The following is a 15,081-nucleotide window of genomic DNA, read 5'->3' as shown; positions in this document are numbered from 1 at the left end:
ACAGCATTCATCTTAATTTTGATGCATTTCCTACATGCTACAGCTTGGTACAAAGCTTACTTCTGGAAGATTGTCATGATAAATTATTGTTCATATACAATGCACAGACATTTTATCCATTGATCCAGAATTCTGAACAGTTTGTTCTCTCTGAAGTACACTCAGTCCTAGTCAAAGCTTTTCATAATATTTTAAACTTTCAGGGCTACCAGCCTAATTTCTGCCCCTGGTAAAGTCAGTTAGCACATTCCCCACTTTGCAGTTGAGAAAGTAAGATTACTGTATTCATAGGACAGCCAGATTGCTTGACAGTCTCTCACACTGCACTCCTTTGGAAATGTCCTCAATGAAAAGTAAGTTTGTCCTGGTCCACAAGGAATTATTCTTTTGAATACAATGCTAACTCCAGTTTTGCACTTACTGGGAAGCCCAGCTACACTCAGTCATGCAGGGGGCAGGACAGGAGGGTGAGAGGTTATTGAGTCCCACACACCTAGAGTGGCCAGGGGTTCTCTTTTGCATGGACAATCCTCCATTTGAAGGACTGTCCTGTATTTTTTGAGGTTCTCTATTTGTCCTGTGTGCCTGTCGAAGACGTATTTTTTGAAGAGACTCAAACCCAGCTTCACACCAGCTCTGAGGCTGCTGCTTCCTAGCCCTAATACCAAAACAAAGATCTAAGACCTCTGCAAGGTCCGTCTCCCCCAGCTAACAAGCATGGGGGAAAGACAGCCCTGCATGAGTTGCACCAGATATGGGGCCACAAGCTAGTAATTTCCGACACCACCATTGTTCACTCTTCCACATGGGAAGGAACAAATACAGGCTGTAGCTACCTTTTATACCCCCCAGTTTTGGGCCACAAAGTAACAGTTCCCAATACTACAACAGTTCACTGATTCTCACCAGGTGGACCATTCATGTTGGAAGATCAGCCATTCCACTTGCCCGGTGGAATCTGTTGAATTAAGCTGGGCCCATCTCATTCAAATATCAGTGGCAAATAGCCTCTTGTTCCCTTTGTTCTACTAAATGACCTTTAAATTGCACAAGTGATGGTTTATTCTAGAGTAACAGCATTAGCATTAGCATTTGGGACATAACTGGATACTGCACCTTATTCTCCAACCAGTCCCTGGACAACATGAAAGGAGTCTACTTAGTCAATCCACAAACAAGACTGATTCACATGTACATGTTCATCACTTGATATCACACTGCTTGATCTTGCATCCAGTGACTCACAGCTGTCATGTAAACAGATGTTTAAAACGTCTGTGTGGCAAAGTCAAAGCACTGCCTGAGCACTTCGGGTTCGTGATTGATACTGCACCTAGGGAGATGGTTACCTGCTGATGCAGCCATCCAGCATTACATATGCATGTGTGAAATTAACTTTACCCTTTCCAATTTTGGAAAAGCGCTGCCATTAGCTGTCATGGCGGAAGTGGAGACCTTTTTGAAAGGTAACTGGATTGCATTCCATAGATGGGTGCTAATTAAGGTCCCTCTAGTCTACCTTTTTTTTTTAACATAAAGTAATCAGAAGCAAATTTATAGAATGTAATATCTGCATGCTGAGAACAAGGATCAGAGAGAACAATTCACACTGACCTTGACCACTCAATTCTTGCAAATGTGAAGGCAGACGTGAAAGTTATGATAATGAGAAGAGCTGTTCTTAAAAAAAGAACATTCGTTCCTCTCTCATATAGCAAGATTAGAAATTAATGACACAGAATAAACCTTTGCACCGAATCACATGAATAATCAGCCAGTTGGCAAAGATATCATAGCTAGTTTTCTGAAAATGTCCATCATGACAGTGGAAGTATAGGCTAGTTATCAGGTTACTATGGCAATATGAGGACATTTAACTTATACTACTTTCGGGCACAACCTGACATATTCTATTCTTGACTACTGAAGACCTCCTATCTATTAACCGCATTTGGCCCTGCAGCCATTAGCATCGTGGCAATCAGACTTGGATTTGTGCTTAACCTCTACACCGGAAGCAAAGACTGCGTTCAAAAGAAGCCTGATGCACATCCTCTTTTTTGGACTTCGACCCATTATATAACGCAGCACCTATTTTACAGAAGGCAAAACAGCGAAGCTGACTAGCTGTGGCCAACGTGGGGATTTTGGCTCGATTTTCATTGAGGTGGTAAGCCTGTGTCTAAACCAACCTTCACCAATAGGGTGTTCTTCATATGCCTTGCAGTACAGCTCCCAAAATCCACAGGCCACATTTGTTTGAGCTGATGGGAGCTGAAGTCCAAAGCATCGGAAGACGAAGGCTAGACTTGGTTTTGGCTGATCTTGCTCCTAGCACCCTTTTTGCTGAGCGACCCACCAGCCGGTGCAATGCTGTGGCTTGGTGCTGGGAGGGCCACTCCATGTGTGGCCCACTGGAACATGGCAGGTAGCCTCCTGCCCTCCCTTGGATTGGATTATGGAGGATTTGGGGTTCCCACACTCAAGAACATCCCAACAGGATACTAGGCTAGGGTGAGATGAACACAACACAAGGCCACTCTTCCCATGAAGGGGTCTGAACCCCTCCAAAGCTAGCATGAAGGAGGAGCAAGTTGAGTGTTCTCCTCGCACCCACCAAGAGCACCCACCCCACTGCCCGGTGCTCTAGAGCCAGCTTTTCTCCCACTGTTCCCTCGTCTCCAACATACCAGATAGGAATGACAGGAGTTCCCCTGCAAGCACACACTCTTCTTTTTCTTGGAGTCTGGATGCTCCAAGTGGTGGCCTGCTGCCTCCGGCTTTCTTCATTTCCTAAGAATGTGTCAAAGCCCTATCTGTGGCATTCCCTGGGAAATGAAGATGGCAGCAGCTGCAGGCCTTCGCTTTCCTTCCAAGCAAGCCCAGCTGCCAATAAGAGCACTTGGTAAAGACGAAGAGGTGCAGGGCACCCTGGGAGTTGTGAGGAAATGTTCCTGAGAATGCTCTAGTGCCATATTCAATTGTTGAAGGATATTGTTGAAGGCTGTAAACTTAGCCATACATTTAGCTAGCCCAAATTAAAGCAGGAAAGGAATGACAGTGTCGCAGATCTCTTAATAAAGCGCTGCACCTTTCGATTGCTTGGTAATTGTTACTGGGGAAAGTTTGATTATAAGGAACAGAGGAAGGAAAGAGATTTGGTGGTAAATCTCAAATAGTACTCCATCTCAAGTGACGACTGTTGTGCAAAGATGCAGAGGCTTTAGGAACTGGTCATCTCAATGAAATGTTTTTTTTTTCCTTTTAAACTTGTTAGACTGTTGGATTTTTTTGTTTAAATATCAATAAATTGGTGCCTTTGGTTTTTAAAAATCCAGCTTATACTAATGCTTAAAGGTAAATGGCAGCGTATTTTAAACAAAATGGAGAAAGGGAGGGATTGCTCTTGCATGTAAATGTGTACGTTTGAGTGCCAAGTTATTATTGATTGAATTTTTGAGTCACCTTTCTCAAAAGAACCCAAGGTGACTTACCCTATTTATTGAAACATACAAGGCTCCTGTGAAGGACAGGGGGATTCTGGAGGCCATCTTCTCCACTGTGTACCTCCTGTCTGGCAAGTCAGCTAGATTGTCAGTTTTGGCTGCCAAAATGGGGATTGCAGTAGCCACCTTCATGATCTCAGGCAAAAAAGTTGTTGTTTAAATAAGAAAAAAAATGTGATGTCACAAAAGGGTTTGTGTAGGGGCAGAAATAGGACTTTCCCCTGGGATACTTGCAAGAGGATAGGAGGGATAGAAGAGATCCACAACCCATGATATGCTTGGTCATTTGTGGGGCACATTGTGGGTCCTTGGATGATTAACCCACACTGGGTGGCTTGTGCTGCAGTGAAGGTGAATATGTTGTCTGGACCCATTGTGTCATTGATGCAAGGTCACCGTTTTGGCAAAATGATGAAAGAGTACAAGGAAAGGACAATGGTACTTCTAGAATATTAATAAATATTGCATTTGGGGACCCAACCTTATTATGCACCCAGAGAAAAGGTGACTCTTTTTGGCACAGAATGTGTTCGGCCTGATTGGAATCATAGGTGAGGGGCATGCATAAAGTCCACATTCAACCCTTTTATATATACCATTCAGCTTGGATCAAGTTCATTTGATCAATGTCCTATGACTATAACACATACTTTTTAAACAGACAAATTAGCTTCCATCAGTGTTAATTTTGAAGGTCAAGCCCTTATGCTTAATGTGTGAGTAGATGTTTTGCCTGCCAATGGTTGAAGGTTCTGTTTCTGCATCTCCAGATCAAAGGATCATGTAGGAGGAAGATGCTGAAAATCTACTCCCACAGGGGAGACAATCCTGGTCAATGTGGACTAATGGATTTGCCTGAGATGTTCCCAGATGTGACTTTTATTATGGAAATGCACTGCCTTATTCATAGGATTTTAAGGCATACAGATGGTGTTCTCAAGGGTCATGCTTTTCACCCTAACATCTGAAAGCAGGCCTAAGACAAGAGGTTTCCTTATGACACTGTGATATTTTCAGTGGCCATATTGTATTTTCATTCTGGATCAGTCTGAAAGCAGGCTTCCAATGTATTTAGAATTGTGTTGCATGTAAGTTTACCTTGGCCCAAATGGGAAGGAGCTGTAGTCCCACAATCTCAGTCCCTGTTTTGCATGTGGATAGTCTCAGTCATTCCCTGGAACTATCAGGTTGAGCTGGGAAAAGTTCCTTTCTGGGAACTGTGTCCAGTCAATATTAACAATATGAACCTGGGTGGATCAATGATTTGACTTGGTGTGAAGCATGTGTAACTTCCACCAGCCCTGGGCATACAAGTACAAAAGTTTACCTCCAGCCCTGGAGCTGGAAGGTACATCCCTGGCCACCTGGAAGCAGAGAACACCTTTCTGAGTTGATGGGCACCTTTGACACTTCAATAGTGTGTTGTGAGCACTTTCACAAAACGGCTGTCATGGAAGCTTGTTTATTGGTGGGCATGGCTGGTCTCATAACATTCATTTCCCAGAAGACAAACTGGCAGTCCTGAAGGAAAACTCATTTGCCCAAGAACCAAAATACAAAGCAAAGTTGGGGTCTGAGCTTCAAAATACCAATTCTTCTCTGTTCAACCAAAATAAAGATGGTGCTGAAGGGCAGTGTAGTGTTTTGAAGCATGGCCACCTCCATAAAAATAAATGAAAATTTAAGAAATGAAGTCAAAATGGGAAGGAGGGAAGAGCTGAATAGGTGTGAGGAGAATTGTAGAAGGCACTTGGGTGCCCATTGGCCCCATTGTGGGCATGCTTACTTGTAAACAATCAAAAATTGTGGATGTTGGGTCAAAGGCTCAATCCTCATGCCAGAGTGCCACAAGCATTGATTTCTCTATGCTGTCTCTTGCTTCTACAATTGGGAAGACACATCTTCTTGAATGCCAGATTTTCCCAAGGGCTGCTAGTTGCTGATCCCATCTCTGAAAGGTAAAAAGTTCACAGTCCGCTTAACATGGACAATGCAGGAGACTCCGGCTAAGAATATTACTCCCCGCTTCTGAAAACCTCCTGCAACCTTGGCAACAGGGGAGGATTATCAGTACAGACAGCAACTAAGTGATTAAACAGTTCATTAGTAGGAAGGTGGAGAATACTAATGGCAAGATTTTCATCTGTAGTGACAAGGGCTGACCTAGCATCCATCTCTGACAGCAGAATCACTTCCCGGTGGTATTAACCACACACCACGAAGGGGGAAAACATGTTCTTTGTGCAAGAACACATCAAAGGTAAGGATAACCAAATCACTCATGATATCGAGTTCTGCAGCTCTCGAGGGATTCCTGCAGTACCTTAGCAGAGTCACTTTCTTTTTGCCTGTGATGCATAAAAGAAACCTGAGAGGTGCTTTACATGCTAAAATACAAGCAGTCCCAAGTCCCTTCTGGAATTCAGCAGTTTCTTTTAACTGACCCAATGCAGGTCTTACAAGCGCTGCAGCACGTGTTCATAAAAGAACCTGAAAAAAGGCAGCACTGATGCATGTTGCTATTTCAGCCTAATATGCTGTTTGATGAGGCTCCAGTAATGAAACCATGGAGGACTCTTTGCAGAATAAAGCTGCAAACACAGCTTTAATTAATTTAATTTAATTTAATTTAATTTAATTTAATTTAATTTAATGTAAGCCCCATGGAATATTGCACCCAGGTACGTGAACAGAGGATTACAGTGAAACACATTTTGGGCAGTGAAAAGTCCCACAGTTTTTTTCAGGGGGTGAGGAGTAAGCAGCACAGCATCAAGTACTGGAAACACTTTGGGGATCAAGATGAGATGAAAGGCAATAGAAAGAATAGAAACAGCCCAATAGAATTCTATTTCAATATAAATATTAATTTTCAGTAACTCGCGGATCTGGGTCAAAAGGCAAGCTATAAATCAAAAAGGCTGGTTGGGTTGCTCATCCACTGCAGCTTTCATTTCAGCTGTATAGGAGCTATCCATGGTGTTGAGTTCCATCTCCAGAATAGGTTCACTGCCATGGAGCACCATGGCTGAGGAGTTCCCCACTGACAGAGGAATCACCAGCCTCCCCAAGAGGGGGACACTTTTGCTTCTCAACAAATCTAGAATTGAGCTCTTCCATTTCATACAGTGGGAAGGCATATAGAAATGTCCTGCCATGATGAGCAGGTTGCTAGTTCAAAGTTTCACCATTGCTAACCCACAGAATGTAGGCCTGGTTTTTTGGGTCTGGGTCTTGTTCTGGTTCTGGTTCTGTATGGATCTCAAACTCAGGCAGGAGCTACCCCTCTTGCTTATAAGGCACTGTTGCGTCTGTATCTTTTCCAAAACCCAGCTGGTGTTTTGGGGGCACACACTAGTAGAATGAGTGCACTAAGTACTACTCTTTCAGTCTTCTTGTGTTTTACTCCACTGACCACATACACACCTGTGCAGACACTGATGTTTTAAAATAACTTGCGTGATTATTCACAGGGAAACAGCCAAAAATAGCCATGTTAAAGGAAAAATCACAGAGAAGGAGAAGGACTTAGGGAGAAGGCAGGCAGATGCTGGACAGCGGTGTCAGTGCTGAGGCCTTTTGTTTTTCCCTGCCCACAAATACAGTGAAAATCAGTGTGAGGAAAGAGCAGGGGATGCAAGGAGGGGGTGTGCAAAGACCAAATTTACCACGATGAATTACCACAACTGAGTTTGGACAACATGACAGACCAACAATGGTAAAAACCCATCATGGCTCGTCATGTTGTCTGAATGTGGCCCGAGTGTGCAAGAAGCCCCATCAGCAAGGAACAATCATAATTGTGCAGGTAACACAGAAAACAAACACAATTGGGTACCAGTTATCTTCCATGTCAGAAATATTACCATTTAGCTGTGTCTGGGTCAAAAAATCAGCAATGAAACAAAATCCCTTTCCTCCCACTGCCTCAAAGGGAAGACAGAAATTGAGATAATCAGATATTTCAGAGTTAGAAAATAGCTATTCCATCAGGAAAACGTATTAGATATTTAATAGTAAAATTTCAGGAGCAATTACATGGAGTCTCTGAGTAGGAAGCAGATTCAGGCAATCACTATAAGATGAGTAATCATCAGTCTAAGAGTCCTGAGGCTGCATCTTGCGAAGTGGAGACGTTGACCTGAGGAAGCTGAACACATGAGAAGTGGAACAGGGAGCAAATTGCATGATTTCAAAAGCCTTTCAAAGCCAAATTACATTTAGAGCCTTTATTATCTTCATGCAAATAGTATTGCTTAAGTATTCTCCTAGGGTATCTGCTTTCCTAACATTACAAAATAATAAAACAGCCAAAACAGTATATAGTATTAGTCTGGCTGAGCTTAGTGTATAAATTTCTAAATTCCCAAGAGTTCTTAAGAATGCAGAGAACTATAAGTCAAGAACTTGTTGGATCAGACCGGAGACCTGTCTAGGCCAGCACTGAGTTCCCAGAATGGCCAACTGGTCACATATGGGAATCCTGCAAGCAGCCCATGAGGGCAATAGTCCCTTCCCACTCCTGTTTTCCAACATGTAGAGGCATGTTGTTTCCCGTTGTGGAGGTGGCACAGGGTCCTTTCAACTAGCCATTGTCGGCCTATTTTTGTACCACATTTTTCCACAGATACATTGTGCTCACAGAGATCCACAGAATAAAGGAAACAGCTGTAAAGAAGGAAAATATGCTCTAATATTTTTGTTGTTACTTGCCATCCAGTCATCTCCTACTTACGGTGATGCTATGAATGAGTGCCATCCAAAATGTCCTGCCCATGACAGCCCTGCTCAGCTCTTGTGAACTCCCAACTGTGGCTTCCTTTATGGACTCAATCATCTCGCATTTGGCTTCCCTCTTCTTATGCCTTGAACTTTCCCTGTCTTCTCCAGTGAATCTTGCCTTTTCAACTGTGCCTGAAGTGCAACAGCTTCCGTTTCATCATTTTTGCTTTCAATGCTACAACATCCCATTTCATTGAAAATATATCACAGTTTAGATGTACTTTAGGCATAATAATAGTTGAGTTATGAGCATCCAGTACTGATAATAGCCATCTTATGTCCATATTATGCAGCTCATTTAGCAACTCTTATTAGGAGATCCAACAGTAGGATTGGTCCTGCCATCAAACTAGTAGTAAAAGAGGCAAAGATAAAATTAATGTCATTGAGTTTCCCTTAGTAGCAGCCTCCAATCAAGTTACTATATTATACATAAATACAACCAGTCGATCAAAAACCCCCACTTTGGTCCAGATAATCAATCTTTCATGCACAGACACACAAGGACACTGAGTTCCCAACTCTACTCCCCACAGAAAAGGCATGATAACTACAAGATACTTCAAATAGCCTGAAACCCAAAAATAGTCTGAAACCATTGGTGGCTTTATTCTCCATTAATACATCTGATCCTGTTCTAAGACTCTAAGTTTCATTGCATGACTTGCATTTCCCACCATTCAGTTTCATTGTGTCAATGAGGCAGTGTGTCCACTCTAGAGTGTTATCTGCAAGTTTAAAGAGCTGTCCATGGAGCTGATGTTATTTGAAGGTAGGTTCAGCACCAAGGACACTGAGTGGATAAAAGTCCCAGAGTGGATAAACCATTGAAATGGGAGCGGCCAGGCTCCACTGTCTGGGTTCTGATATTTCAAGAGACAGCAGAAACCCAGAAACCCTTTCATTCATCCTACTTTTCCCCCACACCAGGCATGATTTTATAAACCTCTTTCACATCCCCTACCCCCTCACTTGTCTTTTTTTCTGTCATAAAGTGGTCAAAAACTGTACTTGGGGGCAGTTTGAGATTTTAACCCTGCATATTTGGAAGGCAGCAGGAATAAATTGGGCATGTTTAGGTTAAAGAAAACTGGTTAGGTGGTATTCTCTGCCATCAACTACAGGCCATCTCTGAGTAGCCCAAGAAAGTAAAGAAGAAAGCATAATGTCCAAATATGTGACATACTTAACGTATATGCTGTCCATCAATTACCCATTTATTTACTGAGCCATATCTAGAAAAAGCATCATCATAGTTTGATAAAATTAATTGTTATTAACTCAGCAGTAATTCAGAAAAAAACATGTAATAATCGTTTAAGACCTATTTAGGACAGTGATGTAAAGAGTAGCACCATTTGTACAGAGCAATAATGAAATGATAGTTCCTGCAAGTTTTGGTACATGCAATCCAGGTGCTAAATGGTTCCTAATAACCCTAAATGGTTCCCAATAACCCTAATATACATTTCTGGTGAACCCCAGTAATGGCAAAATAAGGGTTGTTAAATAGCTGAAAAACTCAAGGGATCTTTGGATGCAAAAAGGGGGGTTAGGGAAGAGCTGAACCCCTTTTTGTCAGGATCCTTGTCTCCCCCCCCAGTCCCAATTTGGGTACACATTTTTATTTATTTATTTATTTATTTATTTATTTATTTATTTATTTATTTAAAGCATTTATACCCTGTCTATACCAAAATAAGTTTCAAGGCGGCTCACAACAATAACAGGTCAATTAAAATTCATTGTAAAAATATGTAATAAAATTTCCATCTTAAAGGATTATCAGACCTTAATGCACCTTTCCTTTTCCTTTAGGTGCTCAGCAAAGTACAATTAGGCACCCACCTCCATTTTCCAGGGAAAATTTAGTCTTGACAGCCATTGTAGCTTGTTGTAAAATGGGTTCCAAGTGGGAAAAGGGGGTTTGGTGACTGGGACATACACAGCAGTATGTCCCAGTCAAAACCACCTATTTACTAGTCAAAAGTGCTTTTTAAAAGGATCCACAGTGGTTTAAACTGCTGTGCTGCTGGGCTGGTTGATTGAAAGGTCGTCGGTTGAATCTGCACAATGGGGTGAGTTCCCATTGCTCCATCCCAGCTCCTGCCAACCTTGCAGTTCAAAAGCATGCAAATGCAAGTAGATGAAAAGGTACCACTTCGGTGGGCAGGTAACAGCGTTCCGTGCACCTCAGTGTTTAGTCATGCCGGCCACATGACCATGGAGACTGTCTGCGGACAAATGCTGGCTCCCTCGGCCAGGAAACGGAGATGAGCACCACCCCCTAGAGTCAGCCATGACTGGACTTAACGTCAAGGGGAAACCTTTACCTTAACCTTTTAAAGCTTTGACAGTTAGCTGTCAAAAAATTAAAAATCCTCTTTTTTTCAAAAAAGTGCGGGATACACATTTACCATTTCCAGCACACCTGGATGCTCAGGATCTCATGCAAAATGTGTCCCCAGACAGGGACTGGAGGAGCCATTGAGGATCTTAATGTGAAGGGCATTTAAATCCCCAAGCGTTCCCTTTTCATGTCCATATAAGAGGATCTCTCCTTTTATTTCATGACTGCTAAATGTGCTTGAAGACCAAAAGCTTCTAGAACGTCCAGGTCTGCCAAATTACCTTTTTCCTCTGTGTGGTGTTAAATACTCCTTTTGGGAACAAGTTGAGTATGTCATGGTAAGGCAACTCAGGGAATTTCTGCATGAAAGTGATTAATCTGATGTTTTTCACTCAGCTGTTTGCCTTCGCTTTGGAATCAAAAGTCCCATGGATTGCTTTTTCAAACCTGATGTTACACAGTCCAAAGGTGGAAAGGATGATCTAAGGGACATATTGCATATTTGTGTTATGAGATTAGCAATTATGTAGCTGAGTTCTTAAAAATCAAATCTCTCGGCTAGATACCTCCTGGACGGGGTGATCTGTCATTTTTTAATTGTTAATCAGACCTCAGACTTCATCTCTTGCTGACACTATTTCTCTTGGTTCTTTAGATCACAACCCTGCAGCCCTTAGTCATTACATGAAGCATCCTAGGACACTGGGGATTTTCAGAGGGTGTACAAGAGTTACATCCCTGGAGGTGAAAACCCTCTCTGGGTTCATCACACCTGACCTCCACCAGCCACCAAAGAATGTTCCACAAGCATCAAGAGGTATCTACCCTGCCCTGATAAGTAAGGTAACTTCCAGAACCCTGCAAAAGCAGACTGAAATGACATACCCAGAGACTTGCACTAATGATTTTAACAAAGTGCCTTCCAAACATATCCCAAGCATGCAAAATAGGAGCAAGTATCAAAAAGCTTGGAGTTTTTGAAGTAGGAATAGTTAGAGTATATATCATAATCCTATCTTTCTATTGCTCATTCTGGGGGTGTTGATGGATATGTAGGCAAAATGCGCCCCCTACACATACAAACACAGGTAAGGAGGTATCAGCAGGCTTGGTGGAGCCTGAAGGTATGTAGAAATACCAAAAGCAGGAGTGGGGAATCCTCTGAGGCTGTGGAAACAGCTCAATGAAAGCTGAGCATGGCTTCCTTCCATGGCCAGGGGATGAATGGTTATTAGTCACTGGAGTGCAGAGTGTAGGGGAGGAGGAAACAGAAATCTTGAAGGGAGAAGGAAGGTGCCATGGCTGATGGACTGGAAGAATGAACAAGAACACTTCGTGTTGCAACATTTTGTTACAGCCCTGACTTGTACAATTACAAATGCATGGATGTAAAAGATGGGTTTTCACTGAAGCCAAGCTTGCTCAGCCTTTCAGGCCCCTCTCTCTATGGTGGGATGCAACACCCCATCCATTTAAAATGTTCAAAGCAATTCAAAGAACTAGCTTTCGCATTTTCTCCAGTAAAAATAGCAACAGCTCTGTTTGCCTAGTCCATTTTGTACAGGCTATTGCTCAGATATATGCAAAATCTTATTATCAAAGGTGTTTTGGTATAACACTGGGGGCAGGAGATGGAGCTGTAAGGGGGTTTTGCAGTGGAGAAGGAAAGGAAAGCCTTGGGGAAAACTATCCCAGGGTGCAGTTTGAGAATCCTGTCTCTCTCCGGTAGCAGAACTCTTCATAAACCAAGGGAGACAACTCAGGCTCCAGTCCACTTAGTGGCAAAATCTGCACCAGGTTTGAGACATCACCCAGTGCTGCTGCTGCTTCTACAGTAATTCTTGCCAAGCACAAATGCCTTTTAAATCGAACTCTTCAGGTTTACTGCCTGCATGCTGGCAAGGGACAGAGATGGCATGCAGCAGGGGCCATGCCTCAATTGCTGTGCTACACTCTGGTCAGGCATAGGAAGCAATAAACGCAACCCCTGATCCACGGGGTAACTGGCAACTTGAAAGAAGAATGTTCCATCAGGGCGAAGATTATGGCTGGATCGAGGACTAGCGCTCCCCTCTTCTACCTCAGTCTCTTGCTTCTCATCCACTGGAAAAGTAAGTAAACTCTCTCGCTCTTTCTTACATCACTTTTGCTAAGTCCTGTGTCTAGGTAAACAGACGAATGCTTCTTGCAGGGCTCTCCAAAGATGACCTTGTCAAACAAAAGGTCAAAAGAGGAGTTGCTAAGTTAGAGAAACCCACACGGCAGATGGGCTTCAAGGATGTAGCGGTCCTGGATGCTCAGCAAGGCAGAAGCATTTGGGCAATAAAAGGTTATTCTGATCAGGAATATCCCTGTTTATTCATTATTAAACTTTGCCATGGCTTTGCAGGGACATTTATTATATATCTGTTTAAAAGATGGTTAAGGCAGTTGAAGCTCAATGGTTTAACATGTTAACTAAGCCAAACAATCAGCAACAATTAATTTTGCTTTGCCATCTGCTGCAAGTCTTTCATTTGTTTCTCACATCAGTTTTTGACAGTGCCATTCTTAGAACTGTCCAAAAAGAAAGGCGCTTAAAGCTGTCTCATGAAAAGCTTTGTGGGGGCAGCTGGAGCAAGGGTTGAGAGCCAAGGAGAGCTCCAAGAAATGTCACTGTGTCGTTAATTTTGCCTCTGTAAACATGACCTTCCATTAGGAAGAGCAAGTGACTTTGCCATAATTGCTGTTTCCTTTCCCTCAGAAAGAAAGCCCTTTCCCGCAAACTCCCACTTTGTAGAGAAGCATGTGGAGTGGCTGGGGAGGCCTTCAAAATGGGTTTCTTTCATCATTTTGTCATATAGACGACAGCAGGTACAATACATCAAATTTAAAGGGGCTCAGCTGGCAAGGTTGAAGCATGTTTATGAAGAGAAGGGTCTGTTGAACAGGTTTTGAAACTGACTGTGTGCGTGTGCGTGCGCACGCACACTCCTGAAGAGCCTGTGTTGATTTGTGCTGCCAAATCTGAATCTTAATCAGACAAGCTTACGGCAGCTGCCATTAAACAAGAAGACTTGGCATTAGTGTACAGCACTGTGTAATCTGGGTCACCTTCTGTTGCTATATCCATCAGACTGTTGTTACTCACATAGTTTTATAGTCTGGTGTAAAGCAGATGCTGAGAGATGTTTGCATGACGCAAAGAAATAAATCATAAGAAGATAAAGTTTAGATGTGGATATCTGAGTAACTTTCTGGCCAGGATAATAACAACTGAGCTCACAATGTTTATAGCAGAATGTCTGTTATTGAGCGGTTTTGCCCAAAGGAGAATTCTGTGTAACCTAAAAGTGTGCATAGTCTTCTCTCCATCAATCATTAAAGGATGACATGCCCTAAACAGGGAGTCTACAATGATTTCCCAAATAAAGTAAGGAGCAAAATATACACAGACTCAAACATTTCTACCAACAGCTGTCCACACCAGCTATCTTTGGAGTATGTTGGTTGGGAAAGTGCTTGCCAATGGCAAGTTCTTACAACTACATTGTTCTTTAAGAGAAACCCAAGAACTAAACTGGGCTACCTTCTCTGAAAGCACTACTCAAATTGACAAAGGAAACCATTATGTATACACAGACACAATGAGAGACACCTTAATGCAGAGATGCAGGACCTCAGACCCAGGAAGGATCCCAGTATGGTCTTCTAGGCCCTCCAGAAAGTCACCACCCTTTTCCCCCAACCATAGATAATTTCATGCTTTTGTACACTTTTTTCCATTCCAAAAGGTTGAAATGGCTTTGCTAAGACTTATTTACTGAGCAATCAGAACTTGAAGTTAAACTATGTTGCTATATTAGGTTGCCCTGTTTGTCCTACAGCCCTGTAAGTTGTCACTCAGAGCTTCTCCAAAACTGAATTCAGCTGAAAGAGGCTCAGTGTCACTGCCTGAACTGAGGGGAGGCTGCAAAGGGCCATTTGGAAATGGAAGGGACAGGCTGATGTTGATTCTACAGGTCTGAGGATTTCTACTCCTGCTTTTGAATCTAGAAGGTGCTCCGTGCGTCTTGGTTTCAAGGACAACACTTTCTTCTGTCATGAATCCTGTTCAGTTTTTGTGAAAATATAGCTACATATGAAAGGGAACAATGGGATGGAACCAGACTAAATCTGTTTGCACTTAGTTCCCATTGAAAAGTATAGGGCAAGTCATGTCTAACTTGTCCCATTGGCTTCTATAGGTGGCATCCCACTATGTCTATGTGCTTGCAGATTGTGCCGCTTGTGGTTTGAAGCTTCTCAAAATGACCCTGGAAATGAGTGGTAATAGGGCAAATCAGTGGAGCTCCCATTCCCAAAGGGAGCATTTTTAGAAGCACTAATACTTGGTTGTGTGGGAGCGTGTCCCACAAGCACAACAGAATCAGCAGAGGTAAAGCACTTCTGTTGGATACTGTT

At 42.7% G+C, this 15,081-nt stretch overlaps 1 protein-coding gene across 1 annotated transcript in view; it reads left to right on the top strand.

Annotated features, from left to right (window-relative positions):
- Positions 1-1,438: 1,438 nt before the first annotated feature.
- The window catches only part of CRB1 (crumbs cell polarity complex component 1), a 140,574-nt gene continuing 126,931 nt past the window's right edge, over positions 1,439-15,081 (top strand). The window contains exon 1 of the mRNA XM_044432255.1: positions 1,439-1,466. Coding sequence (XP_044288190.1) covers positions 1,439-1,466 — 28 coding nt within the window. The remainder of the gene's footprint in view (positions 1,467-15,081) is intronic.

Source organism: Varanus komodoensis, unplaced genomic scaffold (assembly GCF_004798865.1).
Source record: "Varanus komodoensis strain SLA01 unplaced genomic scaffold, ASM479886v1 scaffold24, whole genome shotgun sequence".
Taxonomy (NCBI): domain Eukaryota; kingdom Metazoa; phylum Chordata; class Lepidosauria; order Squamata; family Varanidae; genus Varanus; species Varanus komodoensis.
This window is presented reverse-complemented; position numbering and strand designations above follow the sequence as displayed.